Source organism: Gallus gallus, chromosome 17 (assembly GCF_016699485.2).
Source record: "Gallus gallus isolate bGalGal1 chromosome 17, bGalGal1.mat.broiler.GRCg7b, whole genome shotgun sequence".
In the NCBI taxonomy this organism is placed as follows: Eukaryota; Metazoa; Chordata; class Aves; order Galliformes; family Phasianidae; genus Gallus; species Gallus gallus.
In genome coordinates this window covers 4,045,713-4,067,321 of record NC_052548.1, presented here as the reverse complement: position 1 = coordinate 4,067,321, position 21,609 = coordinate 4,045,713, and the positions used below count along the sequence as shown (strand labels likewise).

The 21,609-nt window shown below is 50.1% G+C and overlaps 1 protein-coding gene across 1 annotated transcript in view; it reads left to right on the top strand.

Moving 5' to 3' along the window:
* ASTN2 (astrotactin 2) overlaps positions 1-21,609 on the top strand; it is a 261,684-nt gene that overhangs the window by 94,180 nt on the left and 145,895 nt on the right. The window contains exons 7-10 of the mRNA XM_003642274.6: positions 5,177-5,344; positions 13,714-13,798; positions 13,954-14,028; positions 14,126-14,263. Of these exons, the coding sequence (XP_003642322.5) occupies positions 5,177-5,344; positions 13,714-13,798; positions 13,954-14,028; positions 14,126-14,263 (466 nt within the window). The remainder of the gene's footprint in view (positions 1-5,176; positions 5,345-13,713; positions 13,799-13,953; positions 14,029-14,125; positions 14,264-21,609) is intronic.

Here is a 21,609-nt window from a genome sequence, read left to right as displayed (position 1 = left end):
AGGAAAGATGCTTCTAGTCTTTGCTGTAATTGCATACAGATTTGTATCACTAATTTGCTTCTGCTGCACCAAGGTGAACACTGTGCCGATTGATGGCATTTGTCATGTGTGGCCATAGGCTGGGCAGCCCACGGCAGGCACAGAGCTCAGGTGCCAAAAATACCTCCTGGAGCCGAGCCCTGCGTGGTGGGAGCTGCCTTCAGTTTGGCCGAGAGATAAATAAACAGACAAGAAAGGCGTACGGAGAGGCTTTTGTGGCTTTAAAGGCTTACTAAACTTTCTGTTTAAGCGTTGTTTGAGAGAAAGCGTTAGATAAACAGAAGGGAACGTCTAGGGTGGATTGGAACACACTGCGATACTACCCTTAGTTTCGATTGAGAAGAAAGAATTACAGATGTGACTTGGCAGAACTGGAATTAGTCCAAAATTCTCAGGCTCTGTGCTGAGCAGAGAGCTGGGAAGCTGGGCACTATGTCAGTCTGTGGGTGCAGCCCTGCCCCAAGCCCTGTACCGCTGCTTGGCTCACTGTGTGTGTGTCCTGGGAACTGAATGTTTGCTTGGCTCTTTGTTCAATTTCCTGAAAGAAAATTAAGAAGCAGAATTCTTTATCCCCCAGTACAAGGATGGGAGAGCAAGAGCTGATCAACAGGAAGAGCTGATAGGGGAGGAGTTGTCTCTTTGGGAAATATTCTTTCAAGTTTTACAAGAAAAAGGAAGTCTCCAAAGAAATCAAGTCATTCTTTGTACCTATAGGGGATAATCCTTCCTGTGGTCTTAAAAAAAAAAAAAAAAAGGGGGGAGTCTGTAACAGGATTATAATTGTGAGATAGTATAGGGATGGATGCATTATTAGCAACCTGTCGTACGACCTCCTGCAGGGTTCTAACACCCAATACTAATTTTAGATGACAAGGAGTTTTGTTGTCCAGGATACAACAAATGGACTAAAGAAGAAGAAAGGAGTGCAGGGAGGAAGAAACAGAAATTCTTAAAAAAAAAAAATACAATATTTGATCTCTTCCCTTGAAAAAAAGGAGAGAGAGAGAAAGGAAAAACCAAGCCCTTTTGGCTGCCTTTTGGGCTCTTTGTTCTTTTCCCTTGTTATATATCTCTTCTGAGCTGTTTTATCCTGTTTTGTTCTGGCAAATGATTTTTGAAATGTCAAAACTTCAAGCCTCTTTTGTCACGGCTTAAGCAGTCCCACTGAACTTTGAAGGAGACCTCAGCATGAGAGACATGAACTTTTGCTGCTGTCTTAGCCGGCCCAGCTTTGATCAGCATTTGAAAAGGAAAGGGGGAAAAACACACATGCAAAAACCCAAACAACGCAATCCCCTGAAGCACCAGCACTGTGTAGCCGTGCACTGGGATTCTCCTTAGGGCTGTGATGCCGATCTGCAGCAGGGCCTGGCTTCTGAGGCCTGTGCAGCTGCAGGGCCGCGGCCTACAGCGGGGTTGCCAGGTGGTGGTCCTGGTGTTATCTGCTTGACACCTCACCCTGGTTGCTTCACCCCAGACCCTCAGTGTCTCTTTTAAAGAGGATTTTGCTGAGCTTTCGGCTGGGAATGTCATATAATGCCTGTGGATTGTGCTGTCTGTGGAGCACTTTGAGCTATGGGTTTGGGTGAACCCCATTCCCCAAAGGGTGTTTCCAGCCGGGAGCTGGGGCTTCCCCCGCCGTCACACCAGCAGGGTCTGATCACCACCACTGTCCCCTTTTGTTTACCTCTGCTGAAGGACCACGTGTTAGACAACATAGATCTAGCAGGTCTTTCTGACAAGCTAACCATGTTCGAAATGACACTTGCTTAGAAAATGTTTGTTCTTGGCGGTTTCTGAAAGGATTTGCTATTCCGCCTGCCCCTTTTTAGCTTTTCAAGATGTGTTTGATAAGCGCGTGCTGGTGTCTTGTGAAAACTGTTTTATGTGTGTGGATTCTTTGAAAACAAAAAGAAAATTTGTGTAAAAAGGCTTTGAAATCTTCGGAATTCGAGCTCTCAAAATGTTTGTAAAACTCCTTTTCCTGTTCCTTTTTGTTTTTTTTTCAGAAGCAAACTATGAAAGGATCAAGGTTGGGATTTTTGTTTGTGTTTTCAATGAGAGTGACAATGGGGAAAGTGGCTGTGGATGCATTTAAAATGGTACCCAGCTGAGCTGGGATGTGAGAAGTTTCCTGGCTGGAAGCAGTCCCCTCCTTCCCCCTCCTAGAAAGGAAGGAAAGTGTCTGTAGTTAACTAGAACTTTCAATTTCCCTGCTTTTTAATTGTTTATTTGCTTATTTTCTTTGTCTGAGGTGGAACAGTGCCCTTTATTTTCACTAAGTATTGAATTCAGGGATTTTGGATTCAAGTGTTTTCAATTTTTTTCCTTTTCTTTTACTTTTGAGGATGATCTCTCTTGAAGATGTACTGAAATCAAAATTAATTCATCTTGAAAATGCACTTTTTTTCCCCCTTTCAGTTACAATTGTGTTATGTTTGTAAATCTTTCTGTGTACAGAATAGGACATGACAAGGCACAATTTCCTTCCCAAATCTATGTTGTTTTTTTCCTTCTCCCGAACAAATTTACACCTGGAGCTGGTCAATCTGTCCCACCCCCAAAGTCACTCTGCTATCGCCTGCTGGATCCCCTCCACCGAGGTCCTGTGCCAGGACACTGCTGGCTCAAGTCAGACTTGTCTTTAATGAAAACTAATTATATGACTATTTTATGTCTGATTTCCTTCTGTTGCTTTCACTCTGGCTCTGTTTTAAATAGGATTGGGGTTCATTAAGGATTTAATCAAGAGCTGGTGGTTTTGCTTTTGAGTCTTTGGGCACAGAGGGACTTGTCTGTCACTGAACCTCCAAATGTACTTATGTGTTTCTCCAGCCACACTCATTACTAAGAAGCTATAAAAATAAGTAAGCAACCAGGACTGACACTATAATAGATGTAAACACTCCCAAAGGGTTCATGATGTATTTCCATTTGGTAAAAAACAAAACCCAACAACCAGTAATAGTTATCATTGGTATTTAAAGCTGTCTTTAAATATTGATGGAAAAGAATGATAATTAACAGAAAAAGTTAGGCAGCTCTAAGGTCCTTCTTTGTGCTTGGTGTTACAGCGCTTTCTGCAGTTGCCTTGTGGCTGATTGACGTGTCTCCTGCAGCCTGGTCATCCAGTCCCTGCCTCACTGGTCCCCAGTGCAGCTCTGTGCTATTGGCGTGTACACTCAGCAACATGACTTCATCCCTCAGCTATGAATGTAGAGATGCATCTTTGTAATCTGTAAAAGTGTGAAAGATTTGAATTCGTGAAACTAGGGCCTGGATTTTTATGGTGTTGTGATCTCAGGATGCCTGGAAATGGGGTTGTTCACTCAAAAGCCTGACTTCAGGTTTTGTTTCTTTATCTTCCATGTGGATAACGTGGCACAGCATGAGATTGAGGCAAAATCCTTCCTGCTAAAGCATCATCAGTTCTCAATCCAAAGGAAATTTGGAGTGTATGTTCAAGCAGATTCGTGTGGGGTGGTTGCTGCCATGTATTTTTTGTTTTGCTTTTTTAATCCCTTGGCTTTCATTGAGCTGAGAACTTCTGCAGCGCTTAGTAATGCACTTAGACATGATTTTTCCAAGTGACACAAGCCTTCAGGTTTCAAGAAAATACACCCTGGATCTATAGAGTTGCCATTCTTGAGTAATCACAAAGAAGGATTTGAATCTTCAGGTTGTGATTGCAAAGCTTTCCCCTGTTTCCAGTCCTAGCACTTAAAAGAAGGGTGCCTGCTAGCTCCTGGGCTACCTGGCAGTTTACCGTGCCCACTCCTCCTCTTTGAAGGTTTCTTCTCCCCTGTTTTTAGAGGCTTTTACCTGGGTAACTTTTGCAAAACACCACTTAATGGCAGAGGCTTTTTGGCTCCCCTCTGATCTGTGCAGCACTATTATGGAGGCAGTCTTATAATCAATGTAATTGAAGATCAGAGTTAATGAGGACCTCTGTGCCTGCAAAATCCCCCAAGCGATGCTGGGCCTCAGATGTTAGATAAGGAAATGATTGGGCTGAACTGAAAATCTATTTGGCTAATTAGATGATGCATATTCCCAGATGCCAGTGGGGAAAAATACATTTCACAAAATAAAGAAATGTAAGATTTTGTAAGAAAAGGTTTTTTGGCAGGAATTTACTTCTAACTCTCAGGAGGGAGAGTGCAGGGAAGTTTTTCTGATAGAAGTTGTGTTGGGTCAGTTCACTTGCCTTGAACTGGGAGACATGAAGCAGGGACAGCGCAATGGACTGCTGCCCTCTTCCATCCTGGTCCTGGGATCTGGCTGATGGGTAGACATCATCTGCATGAGCTGGGAAAGTGATGCCCCAATCCAATGGATCAGAATAATTGCATTTTGTCCACATTCCTGCAGAGATGTAAGAATCAAATCCGGCATCTTGTGACACTTGTGGGATAGGGGAGAGTCTTGGCAGGGAGTGTCCATTCACTAGGCATTTTCATATGCTTGCAGTAGGCATGAAAGAGTGCAAATAGATTGAATGATCTATCAGAGAGGGGAGGAGAGCCTGCAACTGCAGTTCTCTGCCTTTGCAGGGAAGGTTTCTTTCCTTAGTACTGGAGCAGCAAGAACTAATCGACTAGAGTAGGGGCTGTGCTGTGGAGGACAGTGGGGCAGTAACTCCGAACTTCTGCTGCCTCATGTATAGATTCCTCAGTGCCATGTTTAGAATCATAGAATGGCTTGGGTTGAAAGGGACCTCAAGGATCATGAAGCTCCAACCCCCTGCCACAGGCAGGGCCACCAACCTCCCTATTTAATACTAGACCAGGCTGCTCAGGGCCCCATCCAACCTGGCCTTGAACGCCTCCAGGGATGGCGCATCCACAGCCTCTCTGGGCAGCTGTTCCACCCCCTCACCACTCTCTCTGTAAAGAACTTCCCACTGATATCCAACCTCAATCTTCCCTCCTTCAACTTAAAACCATTTCCCCTTGTCCCGCTGTTATCTACCCTTTCAAAGAGTTGACTTCCCTCCTTGTTTGTAGGCTCCCTGTAGGTCCTGGAAGGCTGCAGTTTAAGATAACTCTTTTCCTTCTTGTGACATGCTCCCTTTTGGCATAAAATGCTTTTCATTTTCTTTTTATCCTTGTGTAACACACTTTTTTCCCACTCTCAGGCAGCAGCTTCGTTGTGAGCGAGGGGAGCTACTTGGACATCTCCGACTGGCTGAACCCAGCCAAGCTGTCCCTTTACTATCAGATCAATGCCACGTCTCCCTGGGTGAGAGACCTCTGTGGCCAGAGGACCACCGATGCCTGTGAACAGCTGTGTGACCAAGAGACAGGTAAGGGAGGCCTGGAGGGAGTGGAAGCCTTGTAGAGGTGTGTGGGAGGTTTGTCTCTGGATACATCAGTACCTGCATGGCTTACCCATGCCTGGCATCAGGGCAGAGTTCTGAGTACCAGCAGGGTATGTAATGGTGAGTGCCAGGATGGGTATTAGAAGTGGTGGACCTGTCACTTCTTTTCCCTTCAGTGCTTCTGCCCAGTGCTTCTGACCTAGTGCTGATCTCTTCTCCACCTCTCTTGTGGAGCTGCAGACACCACTATCTTTCCTAATCTACAGATGAGCTTTTTGCTGTATGCTCTGCTTGCACATGGATCTGCAACCTGCTGTGCTGAGGCTCGGCCATGTGTGGGGCCAAGGAGAGGAGAAGCATCACCTTCCCTTCTGGCCTCATGCTCCTGGGTGATACATGGGGACCTGCAGTGAGCTGGCAACACAGAAAACAGCAAAAGTGCAACAAGGAAACGATGAGGTTCTGCATGAGTGAGACACGTGAATGTGTGACTCCAGCAAATGCTAAACTAGGTTCCTTAAATTCATTTTCCTTATCAAGACAGTATTCGCTTTTCATACTCCTGGTGCCCAAGTCTTGTCTGTGTGAAGGTACTGACAGGTGTAGGCACAGCAGAATAGTCACTCTGGCTGAGTTCCCCATGCTGAGTAGCTCTGGGCATCACCTGCAGCTGAGGAGGGCTGGGGTAGCAGCCCCTGGCAGATGGAGGTGATGTGGGAGCATGTGCCTCAGTGCAGCACAATCACTTCAGGCATCAGCAAGTCTCAGCCACCTCTGAGATAAGAGGAGTTCAGTTCTACCCAAGGTAGGAAGAAGGAAAAGCTCCTGCCTCCAGCAGAAAATGGGTGTAAAATGGGGAGGGTGTATGGAGGCAGCCCTGATGCTCTGCTTGCCAGTCCTGTGCTGCCCTTGGCACTGATGCAGGCCCTGTGTGGTGTTGGCTGTTCTCCCACAGCAGCCCAGCTGCTGCTCCCCGTGCATCCCCAGCTCTCTGTAGCAGCTTGTCCCTCTTGCTGAATGATCCATGCTCGAACAGGACATGTCAGATCTCATTTGCAGGGAAGGGAATGATGCTCTTCAGCTCAGCTCCAGCACAATGCTGGATCCTAACCTCATCAGCTGCTTTACAGCTCCCACCCCTGCTTTCCATCTGAGCAAACCATGGCAGCACTGAGTCTACCTGATACTGGTTGAAGTATGATGTGTCCTGAATGTTCCTGGGAGAAGGAAACAGGTTCATGGGGCTGTGACCTGCTCAGAGCAGGAGAAGCAAGGCACAAAATCTGTGATGAACTCAGGTACCGTGTGATCCCAATGCTGAGCACATCGGGCAGTGTCTGTGTTTCTACCTGTGCCTTCAGCTCTGTGATGGAGGTGAGGGCAGAACAGCCGTGCAGTGAACCATCAGGCTCCTTACCTCAAATCTGTACACCAGCTTCTTTCCTCACCCTTCAACCTGGGAATTTGCACATGGATAAAGCAAAGCCTTTCTTCTGTGTATGCCGGTTTTATCGCAGGGGTAGGGCAGGACTGGCTGGTGGGGCTGTGGATTTGAAGTACGAGTTTCCAGACTTTACCAAGAGCTGAACAATTAACTACCTACTGACAGAGAACCCTTTGGAAGTACCTATGGGACTCCCACCCCAGGACATAGCCCCCAGCATCGCTTCCAATCATTGCTGTTGATGACCCTTCAGCTGGTGAAAAGTTTCCATGCCAGGCTGGGAGCAGATCGTAATTCCATGATGCACAGCATGTATTTTTAGATTTATATTTATTAATGTCATTCTATTTTTAAGGGTGATTTATTTTTATCACCCTGAGAGAGAGCGGCCTGTAGTTTTACAAGGGGACATAAATCCTTTCTGGATTTCAACCTTTCCAGGTCAGGGATTTTATCATCGCTGTGAGCATCTAGAGGAATGGGTGTGGGGGGTTTCCCTGCCCTCCATCCTCTCTGGATGGGGGAGGAGGGGTGCTGGGCCAGGGTTTGTCCTGTCTAGGGCACGAGTGCCCTGAAGGTTTCCCTTATGAGGAGCAGCAGGGCAACCCCTGGAGTGCTCCAGTGTGTTTACAGCCACTCTGCCTTCAGTCCCCCTTGGAGGCCGCTCTCTCCTTCAGTGCATGCCCTGTCCCAAAGCCTTCTCCCTCCAAGCTGTATGCAGGCCTCCTCCACATCTGTGAGAGGACTCATCCTCAGCAGCAGTGCCAGGGACTGCTGGCACAGGTTTGGACAGAAGCCGCCAGGTCACGCATGCTGTCTGGTGACGCTCAATCTCTTACTCCTCCCTGGGCTGAAGACCTCTTTTGGGTTGGAGTTTTATGGAATATCTGTACGTGCAATGCGCTGATTGGTAACCAAAGCCACAAGTGCTGCTTCAGTATGAATAATAATCCACACTGAAAACCATGGCTTGGAAACGCTAGGAAATGCCAAAACACATCTTGCTTGCCTGACCTTAATTTGCTTTCCCTTGTGTCTTCGCAGTGTGACTCATTCTTTAATTAAATGATTGCTGCCCCTGACAAATTTCAAGCCCTCACTGCAAAGTACCAGCTCATCAGAGCTTTTCAGGGAGAGCACCAACACCTGCACAGCAGCAGAATATCATCTGTGGCTTCTGGTGAGCTGGGTGCCTCTCCTGAATCTGTCCTCAGCCTCACGCAGTGCAGATAATGCACTCCAGAGCTGCGCCTTGCTTGGGTTTTCCAATGAACGTGGCATTCATGCAACGCTCTGAGATGCTTTTTCCTACAATCAAGGAGTGCTGTTTTCTCATTCACCTCCCTTACCGGTGCCAGTAGCATTTATGAGGGCATCCTTTTTTTTTGGTGGCATATGCAAATCCTGATTTGTGAGCACAATTACCTGCTTTGTATGCACAAAACTGATTCACTTGCACATTCTGTGGGCATCGCTTAAGAGACCTGCTGGAGAATTGGTCCCTTAGGGCCAAACGCTGGAAAAAACAGCCTCTGATTCTGTGCTGTCAGGCTTGCCAGAGCAGTGGCATAAATGAGATGGATCGCTACCTTGATTAGCAGGTGCAAGTGCGTTGATTTTTTTCCCATCCATAAATCAGGCACTTACCCGTTAAAGCTGTCTTCTATGCATTCACAATTGATTGCACCCACAAAACAATAGGCACATGCTTGTAAGAACCCAATTAGAGGTGGTAGCGAAAGGTCTTTTTCTAGAAATTGGCAGGGGGGAAAGGAAAAAAAAAAGGGTTTCCATCATCTTCCAAATGGGTGAGTTTGTCACCGGGGCCGCAGATGGCTCTGCTGTCCTGGCAGGACAGGGCACGTGTGGGTGGGAAACAGATGGAAGTCATTGTTAAACGAAGCCTTTCTTTAGAGGCTCTTGTTAAAGGGGGTTTGGAGGTTGCAGAGCAGGACATGTAAATCAGCAGATGACCAACCTTGGTGCGGGGGTACTTGTGTTTATGAAAACAGCCATTTTCGCCAATAGTTCAATTTAATATCATGTGGCTTTTGTGCACATCAAGTAATATTTGTTTGTTCTCGTGAACTTGTGCTATTTTCGCTGTTGGAAGATCCTAGTGTCTTTATTGACTTTGACTTTCATAAGATGAGGTTCCGACTCTCTAAGGTATGTAGTTTAATAACTTGGTCAAAACTCACATAATATGCAATTGCTTTTCATGCGGCGGCTCAGCTTGCCTTGCGCACCAAGCAGGGCAGGAGGCAGTTAACTCCCATGCTAACTGCTTCGGGCTGTGGTGTTAGACATAAACAGCAATCAAAATGCATGCCTGCGAGGGGGCTGAGTTAAGGTTATCTGTGCTGTCTTTGCACTCTCATTTTCTGCCATTAGAGTGTTTAATCCTGCAGCTGCTAATGTTCCTGTAATGGCATTTCTGAGCTTGTCTAGAGGCTGCGGAGAGGAGGGAAGGGAGGGGAGTGCTGTGGCTGGAGGTGCTCCTGGGCACATCTCGCCTGCTTGGCCCATCCCACCAGCCCTGGTGGCTGACTTTGGCAGTGTCAGCCTAGAAGGTGATGGCTGGGCACTGCAGAGCACCCTGGCTGCTCAGGAGCTTGCAGCAGCTGCACACGTGCGCCCATCGGGAGCTTCCTCAGCAGTGCAGCTTAGGGGCTTAGCAAATGATAATGAGAATAATATCTGTGTTGAGTGTAAACCCAGACACAATCCTTGCAAGTTAGGTTTGCTCTCAAGTGCTTTGATGCATCTGGGCAAGGAGAGTGACTTGCAGTGGGAGGAGGGGAGAGTGTCTGTTGTGTTGATTCCAGATTTTCCCTCTGCATTCATAGCAGAGCTGAGCCCTCGGCTTCTGCTCCCAGCCACCTCAAGCTGTCCCTCATGTATGTTCCAGCCTGATGCTGCCCACGTGCTGCAGTGGAGGATCCCTGGGGTTCTGCTGGTCATCCCACCTCGTGGTGGCTGTGCTCCTTTAGGGAAGAAGAAAATAATCAAAGAGAAAGAAAGTTTGTCCTGATAGGAACGAGTTTTCCTTTCTTGTTCCTCGAGAGCTGAACAGCTTTTAGTGAAACTGAACTTCTCATCAGGATTAAGCAGAGAGAGTTTGGAAAATGCCACCCCCAGAGGCCAGGAGCTGCAGATAATGAGGGTGGAAGAGAAACTTGTCAGAGCTGGGAGCTGCTGAGGAGTCACGGCCTCAGCTGGGCCGGTCCTGGCTGCAGCAGCCGCTTCCTGAGGACCCCTCACTTGTCCATTGAATTTAGGAATTTAATGATCCATTAAGGCCATTTTTATCCTTTCTGTGTTGAATTTTCTCAGATTCTCTTTCTCTGCCATCCCACAGGGTTGCAGCAACCCATTTAAAGAAGGGTTTTGTAGAGGTGTCTTTTTAGCTTCCCTCTCATCCGCACCTGTATCAATCAGAAACCCCGTGCCAAACCTTGTGCACATGTGCACTGTGCCTGTCCCTGGCTGGCTCATCCCCTCCATCGTGGCTGCTAGCCAGGGACAGGAGCAATGCGTGCAGTGTTGAGGTGGTAGCAGGGACTGAAGGGCCAGGCTGTGCCCTGGGGTGAGCCCTGCAGCCTCCTGCCTGCACCCAGCAAGTTGTGCTGCTGGGAGAGGTGCCCACAGAGCCAGAGCTTGTGCTGGGATCCCCAGGGCAGAGGCACAGTCCCTGGCTCCATGAGTAAAAGTGCTGCTGCCTGCAAAGAGCAGCTTCCCCAGGAGCACAGGGATTCTGGGAGCCTCTGCTGTGTGCCAACTGGAGGATTAGAGGGATCCCACAGCATTATCACAGCAGATCGCCTCGCCCTAACGAGGATAACAGGATTACCAGCACGCTGGCGCAGGAACACTTGGCTGCATGGCACTCATGCAGCCTGGCTGTGCTGCTCTGTGAATAAGCAAGGAGATGGCTGGGGGATGTGCCTGCTTCAGGAAGAGCAGAAATGTGGTGTGATGAGTGAAATAGGAGAAACCTTTTAGCTTCCTGTATAGATGTGTAGAAAAGAGCTGAAGCCTTCATTGCGCTGGTCTGGATGCAGCTGGAAGGCTGCTGTAGGCCTTTGCACCAAGCTCCTGTGTGCTTTCCCTCTGCCCTAGGAGGACAGGAGCACAGTGGGGGTTCAGACAGGCTCCTCTCCTTTCGGCACGAGTGAGCCGTGGGACAGCCCTGAACCAAAAGCTGGTGGTGCAGAAGATGCTGATTGGGCTGCAGAGTGCTCCCGTGCTGCCACTGCGTGAAGTGTGCCAACATCCGGAGCCCTGTGCTTGGAAACAGTTGGAGGGAGCTCCCACCCGTGTGCAGCCACCAGGCAGACGAGTTCTTGGTTTGCCCACATGCTCTGGGTCCTGCTCCTCTTCCCGGCTGCAGCAGCAGTGCTTGATTGTGGCAGGGCTCTGTGTGCCACTCGGTGCTGCTTTGATCTCTGTGCTTGCTCGGATCTCCGCCAGCCCTGTGGACATGAAAGCACAGCAGGAGGAGGCTGTGAGACGTGTCTGGGGGCTCTGGATATGTCCTGCAGCTTCTGCAGCCCTGAGACTCTGTGCTCCCTGCCATCAGCCATGGCTGGGCAGTCTGATCTGCCCTGATTTGTGGGTTCTGAATTCAAAAGAAGACAAATGGCCGCAGCATCAGTGTTTGCACCATGTGCACAGTGTGGGTCGGTGTCTGCAGAAATGGGCTGCTTGTCACAGCACTTTGGAGATCCCGGTTCGTTTGTCCTCCCTCAGCAGAGGCACAGGGTTTTGTAGCCCTGAACAAGAGCACTGTTGTTTGGGTTTTTGGTGGTGGCAGTTTTTAGTAGCATGTTGAAATCTGCTCTTAAGGAAATACGCTTGCTCAAAGGAGGAATTAGGGGCCCGGGACCCCCACCTCGGTCACACTGCGCCCCACAGGCCATGGCAGCAGCTGGCTCAGCATCACACCCAGCAGGGCTGAGGACAGAGGAAATCCCAGGATATTTTGGGGGTCTGAAGGAAGAGGGTGCCAGTGGTCTCAGCCCTGCACAGCATCCCTGCTGCGTGGTGCTCCCGCTGCCCAACACAAACCTCCCCATAAACGTCCCAGTAAAGCCTCCAGCGCTGGCTGTAGCTGTTGAAGCTCCAGGATTGAAGTCAATAAAATCAATATTTCTGCAGGTTGATAGAGTTCCTCCTTCCGACACTGAGCTGCCTCAACTGTAAACAAACTGGCGGACAAAATAAACACATCGTGCTGCGGGAAAGGGGTTAACGGCCCTGGCACCTGCAGCCGTCCATAACCAGGGCAGTGATCGGGCTGTTGGATGCCAACCTCTGTGGGTGTTTTTCCCCCCCCTTATTTGCTGTAATTTCTGTGGCAGGCTCAGGAAGTGAGCCGGTGCCCCCAGACTCCCAGCTCTGCTTTGCAAGCAGTCTGAGATGTCTCTCATTTGCAGATCATATATTTGTTATGTAATAAGCGCCGGGAATTAATGATCCACGGCGTGGCTGGGGGAACTTGTGTACTAAGCACCCAAGGAAAGAAATAACTTGTCTTTTTTTTTAACTCACTGATGGAGCCATTAGGACACGCAGCTCTTGTCACGAGAGCGCCCTGGGCCAGGCAGGCTGCGGCATGGTGAGCCGGAGCAGGAGCTCACGCCGTCTCCTTCCCAGTTCCTTCCCTTTGGAGAAGTAATGCTCCTGCCTCTCCCGTTATGAATCATGAGGTTAGCAGCTTTTGACAGATCATAAATCAGCGCTTGGAAGTCGCTAGGACAAATCCCAGGACATTTAATCTTTAATATTAGACGCGTTTAAAGCAGTGAATATTTCATGAAGGTGCTGTTGCATTTTAGCACGTCATTAGCTGTCTCTTTCTTTCCCCGACCCCCCCCCTCTTTCCCTACCTCCCCTTTTCCAGACATCTCTTAGAATCTCGTGGGCTGCACCCCCGTTTCGTTCCCTCCTGACAATAAAGCTCTTTACTGTAATCCCTGCAAGACACGCTGAGCTCAGCTGGGGACTGAGGTGCACACAGTCCCTGCCCACCTGCAGCCTTGCTGGTGCTGGGGGCTCTCCTTCCCCGCCTCCCCCCTCTTTGTGGTCCCCCCCCCCCGGCTCTGCCCCAGGGCTTAAAGCCCGACGATGAGGAACAGCACAAAGCGAGGCAGAGGGAGTGGGAGAAGCAATCGACAGACACTTGTAACAAAACTCCACGTGCAAATCCAATTCATCTTTTGATTTTGCTGTTTCTTGCTCTGGGTTATATATTCATACTGAAAGCAGGATCGATCTTGGCGAAGTTCAGATCTGTGCTCCTGCTGTCAGCAGGGTGTAACGGGGGGTGGGAGCCCCTTGGCATGGCAGAAGCTGGAGGCCAGGAGGGGAGGGAGGCTGATTCTTCTATGCTGAGTGGGCTGGGGGGTTTCAGAGGGGGCTGCACCTATGGGGTGGGTGTTTGCTGTCCTGGAGAGATGCTGGTGTTGTGCTGAGCTTCCTTGGAGGCCATCAGGCAGGGCTTGGCTAGGTCTGGGGAGCTGCAGGGATGCACACGGATTGAGGTTAGACATCTTGCTTCATTGCATCACATCTCCAGCTCCAGGAACACATTGTGTAACCATGTCAGAGAAGTCATAGAGTCGTAGAACATCCCGAGCTGGAAGGGACCCATAAAGATCACTGAGCCCAGCTCCTGGCTCCACACAGCTTCATCCCAAACCCTATGGCTGAGAGCAGTGTCCCAGTGCCCCGGCAGCTTGGGGCCATGCCCACTGCTCTGGGAGCTGTGCCGTGCTCACTGCTCTCTGATGCAGAACCTTTTCCTAACCTTTTCCCAGCTGACACAGCTCTGCAGTGTTCTCATCAGAGCAGCCAATGTGGTGCTTTCTGCACAGGGAGGTCTCACGTGTCCCTTGGTCTCTTGCAGGGGAGTGCAGCTGTCACGAAGGCTACGCCCCGGACCCCATGCATCGCCACCTGTGTGTGCGCACTGACTGGGGACACAGCGAAGGGTGAGTGGGAGCTGAGCTCCTGTGCATAGCAAGCTGGCTTCATGCTGGGCTCAGCTCCTTTCCTCGTGACCTTCACCAGAGACCCAGCATCTGGTGGTGCTGCTGTCCTTGCTGGGGGATGTGACACAGCTTCTCTCTCCCTCTTGGTCTCCCAGGCCGTGGCCCTACACCACACTTGAGAGAGGATACGACTTGGTCACAGGAGAGCAGGCACCAGAGAAGATACTCAGGTGGGTGGGGTAGCATTCGGCTTGTCTGTTTGAGTTGGAGGTCCACCATTCACTGTGGATTCTGTATTCCTGTATGACATGTTTGTCCCCATTCCAGGTCCACCTATAGTCTGGGACAAGGCCTGTGGCTGCCTGTCAGTAAGAGCTTCGTGGTGCCTCCCGTGGAGCTCTCTATCAATCCTCTTGCCAGCTGCAAGACAGATGTTCTGGTGACGGAAGATCCAGCAGATGTCAGGTAGGAAGCAGATTTCTCATTTTGCTCGTGCTTGAGTGGCTAGACTGGTCTTTAAATCGCTACTGAGGATTCAGTAATGTACATAGTAAGTTTGATCAGTTTTCTTCCAATAAGAGATCTGAGGTGGTTATTCTCCAGGTGATTTTGGTTGTTATGGGTCTAGGCCAGATATGTCATGTAACTGGAGCCTGACAGTCCTGTCAGGTGAACTGGTCAGACCTGTGACAAGGCTGTTTTCAAGTGGCTTAAATCTAATGTTTGTTTGTATAGCTTAAGTTGGTGCATTTATAGGTACAGAAGATGTCGTCATCTTTCTGAGATGCTGATGTGCATCACATCTACTCAACCACTGATAATCTATTTTGGGCCTCATGAAAGGCCAAGGTCAGAGCCTGGTGAAAGGTCATGTTGCTTGTCCAATTACTATGCAATGAGAGGGGTTATTTTTCTCCCTTGATTCCGCAGATGCCCAGATTTTTCTTTGGCTCTCCCATTCTCACTAGCTTGTGCTGTAGTCAGATTTCCTCTGACATCTCATTCAGCAAAGCTGAGAGTGGGCAAAGTTTGGGGCTTGGAAAGAGAGTCCAGGCAAAACAATTGTCTTCTGTGCCCCAGCTGGAAGGTGATGTTGTGATTGCCCACCTCTGCTTGGTTTGCAGAGGTTTGGCTGTTTGATTTGTAAGGTATCGGTGTGTATTTCCTCTCAAGATTAAGTGTGTGATTTCAGGGTGCCAGGGATTCCCTAGGAACCCTCCCTGCCTTCCTGCTTGCTGCCTTCTCCTACTGAATGAAGACAACTTCTTGACATGCTAATTCTTGTCTGTGCTGTGGATCATATTCCTGGGGACCCTTATCTCCCCAGCCTGTATTCTTTCATTTTCCAAGAGCAGTGGGATATTGGATTTCCACTTTTCTGTCCCATCACTGTGAGTCTTGGCAGGGCTCCTCGTGGAGGAGTGCTGGGGCAGGAGGGCAGTTTCTGGCACAGAGGCTGTTGTTTGCTCTCTCCCGAAATGAAACCCCAGATGAGAATTCCTGATATAAATATCAGGAGTGACCCAGGTAGAATAAAAGAGGTGAGTTCGTGGTGCTTGTATCCTACATGCAGGAGATGCTGAATTATTAAAACTTTAATAAACGTAATAATAAATATTTGATGCTGAATTATGGAGGATTTCACAGATACAGTGAAAACCCCAAACGGAGGTATTATTATTCCTGCATTAGAACCGAAATGCTTCTCAAAGGAGGATCAGGCTGGCGGCTCAGGTTCCTGAGCACCCTCTGAAGGATGGGGTGGAGGTGGTGCTGCACAGGGGCTGCTGGAGGTGTTGGTGCAGAGCATCTGTGCTCGGGATGCTCGGTGTGCAGTTCATGAGGAGGGACACTGTGGTGTTTGGCACCTGCGAGCATCGCCCGTCCTGTCTCCATACTGAGGTTGTTTGGAGCTTTCACAAAATGAGAATGGTACTATAAAGCTGTTCATCCTTGCTTTGTTCCTTTGGACTGAGATGCACGTTGGTAGCAAGTCAAGGGAGTGGTAATGCAGCCGTTCTGGTGGTCCAAGTGTCGGGATGGTGGCTGGTAATGTTGGACCTTCCATTGGAGTTGAACACGTACTGTCCAGCACAGAGGTCTTCAAGTCGTCCCTCTGCCCTCATGCAGCCCTGCTCTCTGGGGCTGTGGTGACACCTCTGTCTGCATGCTAGCAGCTCCTGCTTGTGTGCTGTGGTGCTTTAGCTGTGACCCCCTCATGTCCCCATGCCAGCATCAGCCCTGTGCTGTATTACAGCAGCTGGAGCGCGGCTGTGTCTCAGCTCCTGCAGTGTCCTGTGTGCTGTCCCATAACGCTGTGATGGTAATTCAGTCCAGTATTTCTTCTGTACCTTTAGTAACAAGCGTACTGCATTCCTCCAGACCTTTCATTAGTCTGGCACCTTCTCACTCTGAGGTCACTTCTTGTGAAGAGTTTAATGGAGGAAAATTGCAGAAAGCCTGGCTTGGAGGAAACAAGTGATGAAGTCTTTACAGTTTGGAGGGTTAAAGGTTTGAACACGGCCTCGTGGTTTTATGAAGACACTGGGGACTGCAGAAAGGCCGGGTGGGGCTCTGCCATCAGCACATCTCCGGAGCAGTGCTGGCTCCCTGCGGCTCACAGGGATGGTGTTCTCCGTGTGGTTCCCTGCTGAGGCTTCCTCCAGCCTTCTGCCATGGCTGCAGCCCACCCTGCAGGTAGGGGTGGCAGGTGGGATGCTGCCTGTTCTCTGTGTGCACTAGGCAAGGAAAAGGGACTCCTTTTGGTCCTGTAGGAAGTATCACTTGTCCTGTGGGGTGGAACATTGCTGTGCTTGTTCAGTGTGGGCTGCTCAGCCCTTGGGCAGCTCTCTGTGGGTATCAGGAGGACACGCAGCTCCTGCTCCTACCCCAGTGCTGAGTTGCAGCAGCAGCCTTTGGTGGCCTACCAGGTGTGTGGGGTGACACTGGTGCTGATGGCACTGGTGCTGGAGGTGTCCCCTGGCGGTGATGCAGAGGCTCCTGCCCTGCTGTCACCATGCTGGTCATGTCACCCCGTGCCCCTCCGTGCCACCAGCTTTGCGGAAAAGTTTGTAATTTCTCCTGAGCAGGTATAAATCGGAGGAGCGAGCCTCAGCTGCTGCCTGACATGACATATAGCTCTATCGTTATGGCAACCATAGAAACAAATAAAAGCTTTGCCTGCACTTGACAAGCCTTTGAGATGTCCTGATGGAGAGACAAGTGTTCAGTGGCAGAATGAATTCTCTTGAACTCTCTGTCAATTCATCTTCGTTTTGCTCCCAGGCGAGCCCCTTTGCTCTTGGAATTCTTTGCCAAAGTACAATCAGTGAGATTTTTTGTTACTGTTATTATTATTATTTTATCTTCATTTCTCCCAGTGCTGCACACACTGCATTTGAGCTGGTTATGCTCCCCAGCTCTGAGCCTGTGCGTCCCATGGAGCACGGACTGACCTGTGTTGAAGCCAGGAGCTGAGCTTTGCTCCTGACATGTGGCCTGACCTGGCTGAGACCCTCTGTATTCTGTGGCACACTGCCCAGTCCTGCTGGGGCTATCAACCAGTAACACCAGTGTGGCACCAGCTTTTGCAGCAATTTGGGCACTTTACACCTTGCTGTGAGTCTCCCTGCGCTCTACGGTAGAGGGGGATGAAAGGTGAAGTGGAGGAGAAAGGCAGAGGGAGTGGGCCAGGAGAGGGAAAGCAGCTTTGTTAAGCATCAGCAGATTTCATCTCCTTGGCATCTGGGCCTCACACCTTGCCCATGGGAGCACAGGCAAATGGGCACCGCTTCAGGCAAACCCAGCCAAGGCTCAGGAGGGTTCTGCTGAGTGCTCTGCTCCAGCACAAGGTGGGTTCTGTGCTTATCTATCTCGAGCACCACCCAATTTAATGCTAAACGACTTCTTTTGGGTTCACTCCTGCTATTTCCTCTGCCTTCACGGTCCGTCTGTCCTTGCAGCATCACCTGCTCCTGAGCCTCGGGATGTGTTTGTGCAAGGGAAGCCCTTTTTGGGGCTGTTTCTCAGCAGGAGCAGTGATCCTGGGCTGCTGCCTTCCCAGCTCTTTCCCTGATGATAACAGTACCCACAAGCACCAGTGATGCGGCCGTGAGTGGCTGACAGCAGGTGTCTGTGATGAATGGACGGCTTAACATGATGGAGCAAATTGATCATTCCATCACCAAGCACAACTTACTCATTTCTGGATGGAGGGCAATCCATTACTGCGCGCACTGCAGAGACACCGGCGTCCCCAGAGATAACATCTCCGTGGCTCTGACCTGGGCTTCTTAACACCCCAACGTGCTACCAGCTCACAAAAGGGTAGAGAAGCAGCTCCTGGGGCTTAACACGGGATAAAGGCAGCCCCCAGCTTCATCTTCCTCGGGGAAAGGGCGGACGCTGCTCAGAGAGGCAGCTGCCAGCCTTTGCTCTGCGTGTGTCAACCCCACATCGTCCCGGTGCTTGTGGGATTTTCCTGCTCGCTGCCTCCTGGTTTGATTTCCTCGAGCAGATTGGAGGAGTCAGCTCTGTCTCATTTGGCAAAGGGATGACTAAATGGGGCTGTAACCTTGTGGCAGCCACTGACAGCTGCGAGCACAAGGAGGGAGGAATAGCAGGAGCGGTGCAATGGGGAAATGAACAGCAGAGAGGAAATGAGGGAAAACAATTAAACTCAATCTGGAATCACCCAGGGAGTATCTTGGTTAGGTCAGAACCGAACTCGTGCCCAGCAGCACCTCCATCACGCTGGGAGGGTGCAAAGACCTCACTGTGCTCTGAGCGTCTCTGATCCACCACCAGCAGTGGGATCTGCACTGCCCGGAGGCAGAGGGATATCTCAGCCCTCCTTCTTTGTGGGCTTTGCAATAATCCCTGCTACAGTAATGCTGAATTTCCCTTTTTGTGTGATCCTGTGAAATTCCTGAGCTCTTCACACTGCTCCGTAAAACTGTGCAGAAAATGATCAAACCACTTAGGGGCAATGCCTGTAAATTTGAACCGAGCTCATAGGCAAATCCATTGCAGAGAGCACGCACCAGGAGCAGCCATGAGTTGTGCAGCTGAGTGATTGCTGCTCCTCTCATCAATGGTGCCACAGAGCCCGGGAGGGAAAAGCAAACAAATGCACAAACAGATTTTGTTTATGTATTTATTGAGACAATTAAAACCCCCAACACTTGCCAAATATACACATGCTGTCTCACACCCGGAATGGTTCCCTTTAATGTATCTGGGATCTCCCATCGCAGAGCATGATTTGGCACCGAGCTCTGCAGCTTCTCCTTACTGCAGATCTTCAGTTGCTGGTAGCTGTGTGTGTGTGTGTCCGTCTGTCCATCAGAGCAGCTCAGCCCTGGGCAGCAGTATCCTGCCGGCATCAAAGCAGGATCCGAGCATAGGGGATTTGCAGGGCAGGCAGTGGCTTTGAAACACAGCACGGGTGTATGCACTTAAAGAGATGGAAGGCTGCTAAGTCAGGCATTAGGATTGCTTTAGTGAAAGGAGCTCTCCTATCCCTGTTTGATGGCGGTATTTGTTTTTACATCTGTGCCTTTGTTTCCCATTAAACATTGGCTAGAGCGTGCTTTGTAGCTGCATGTTCAAAAGCAGCACAGCCCCATGGCTCCTCGTTTTGTCCAGCCTGCCTGTGCTATTTTTCTCTAATTACGTATTTTCCCTGCATCTGAGTTTTCTTAGCTGTCCTTTGTGAGTGTCTGCTGCCTGGGCAGGGCACTGGGAAACAGAAGAGGGACTGGGTGATCACCTCCTGACAGCAGCTGCACCCAGCTTCTGCTGGGGGACTCTATTTTCCTCTTTCTCCTCCTTTTCTTCTACCCTTGCTGTTTCATTTGCAGTGAATGATGGAGCTGTGCAGCCTGCCTGGGGTTTCACAAGGATGTGCTCATGTCATCCAGGGCAGCCTGGGGCAGGTAGGAGGCAGCTGGGGCACACAGTGCTCCTGGGCTGCTGAGCTGGTGCTGTAGCAAAGGAGAAGGCTTCGTTTTGTTGGCAATTGCACATGAAGGAGAAATGAGTTAAAAACCACAGCATTGCTTGAGGAGGGTGGGATGCTGGGGGTTTGCAGCAGGAGTGGCAGGTGCTGGCTGGGGATGGCTGGGCTGTGAGCAGAGCACAGGGCATAGCTGCTGCTGGGAGGGATGCTGTGCTTCTGGAGGACACCGCGTCACTGGAGATGGACACAGCAGCAGCACGACTAGAGTGGGGCAGGCTCTCGAGCCCCAGCAAACACAAAGAAACACAAACCCCAGCAAAGACTGAAATTGCAGTCAGCTTTGCTATCTATTACCAACCCTGATGACCCAGGCTGACATCACTCATCACAAGCCAAGTTGTGCAGTATGGCATTGATGGGTTCAGGAGAAGGACAACTGGGGAATGAGGACAGTGGCAGCAGCACGAGGGCCAGGGCTCCCCGTGTGTCTGGGGAAGGATTTCCTGAGCCTGTGCCCCCTCTCCCAGGGCTGCAAACTTGTCCTGAAGGCACTGCGGTGCTTTGAAGCAGGAGCAGATGGGACGATGGCCCGTACCCACCTGGCTGTGTGCCTCCCCTCCAGTTCAGCTGTGTGAGTGGCAGCTACAGTCCTGTGTGTGGCTGTGACATTGGGAAAAGATGAATACCTTTTCTTTAGCTATCTTAAAATGCAATTGGAAGGAACTGGCCCCATCAACCGGCCGCTCCTGATGAGATTTCAGATGCCATAAACTCGCCCGATGTGGTCCATTTCTGCTCCTCCTTTCTGGTTTTTATCTCCCGTGACTGCTGTTGGATCACTTCATTCAGAGGACAAAACTAATAAAATGCATCCGAGCTGAAATGTTCCTGGGAGCGTGCCAGCGACCTGCGATGGGCTTCGGAGCTGCCACAGGATGAGAAACAACCTCACAGTGAAGGCAATGGGAACAGAGGTGGACACGAGCCGGGGAGGCTGGTCCTGCTGTTTGAGGGCTGTTTGAGGGAAGACACCATCCCTTGTAGGTTTGGAAAGGACCTTTAGAGAAAATCAACCCCTGGGTTCATTTGATTTCTTGGTAGTTTTTTTAAGGGTGCACACGTGGCTATGGAGGAATTGTGCTCACCAGCAAAACTGCCTGGGAAAAACCTCATCCAGCTTCAACCACAGGTCAACCGCAGCTGCAGCTGGTGAACCGGAGAGGCTGCGCTATCGCAAGATAAATGAAGTTAATTAGCATCGGCTGAGCTCCTGAGCGGCCAGGATGATGTTTCCACTGACCCCTCTGTGCTGAGCACGGTGCCCTGCAGCTGCAGCATTCCCCATAGGCTTTGCTTTGCTCCAGAATGTCTCTGTGGCTCTCGGGGTGCTGTGTCATGCCCTCTGCTCTCATGGTACCCATAGGGAGGGACAGTGCAGCACTTCCCAGATGTAAAGCTCGGAAAGCTTAGCGTGCGTGTTGTGTCTGTATCAGTGTCCTGTGTCCAGCATTGCCCATTGGCATGGAAAATCCTCGAGCTCCCTGTGCTGTGCTGCAGCTGCAAACCCTCTGCCCTTTGCCTCCACTCTGTCCAGATTCTGCATCATTGCCCTTTTTCAATTGCTTATTCACCGTGTATTTGACTTCCCTGTCTATGATGTAGCTGATGGTAATTCCTGCACAGGTTCTGCAGCCACCCCAGGTCTGGCTGCCGGATACAAAGCGAGAAGGAAAAGCTCCCTCAACTTTTTCTTGCTGCTACGCATGTAAAGCCCGGGGGTCTGGTGGGCGGTGGTGCTTTCCTGCACCACATTAGGCAGAATATTGTTTGGAGAGACTAAATCAAAGTGCTG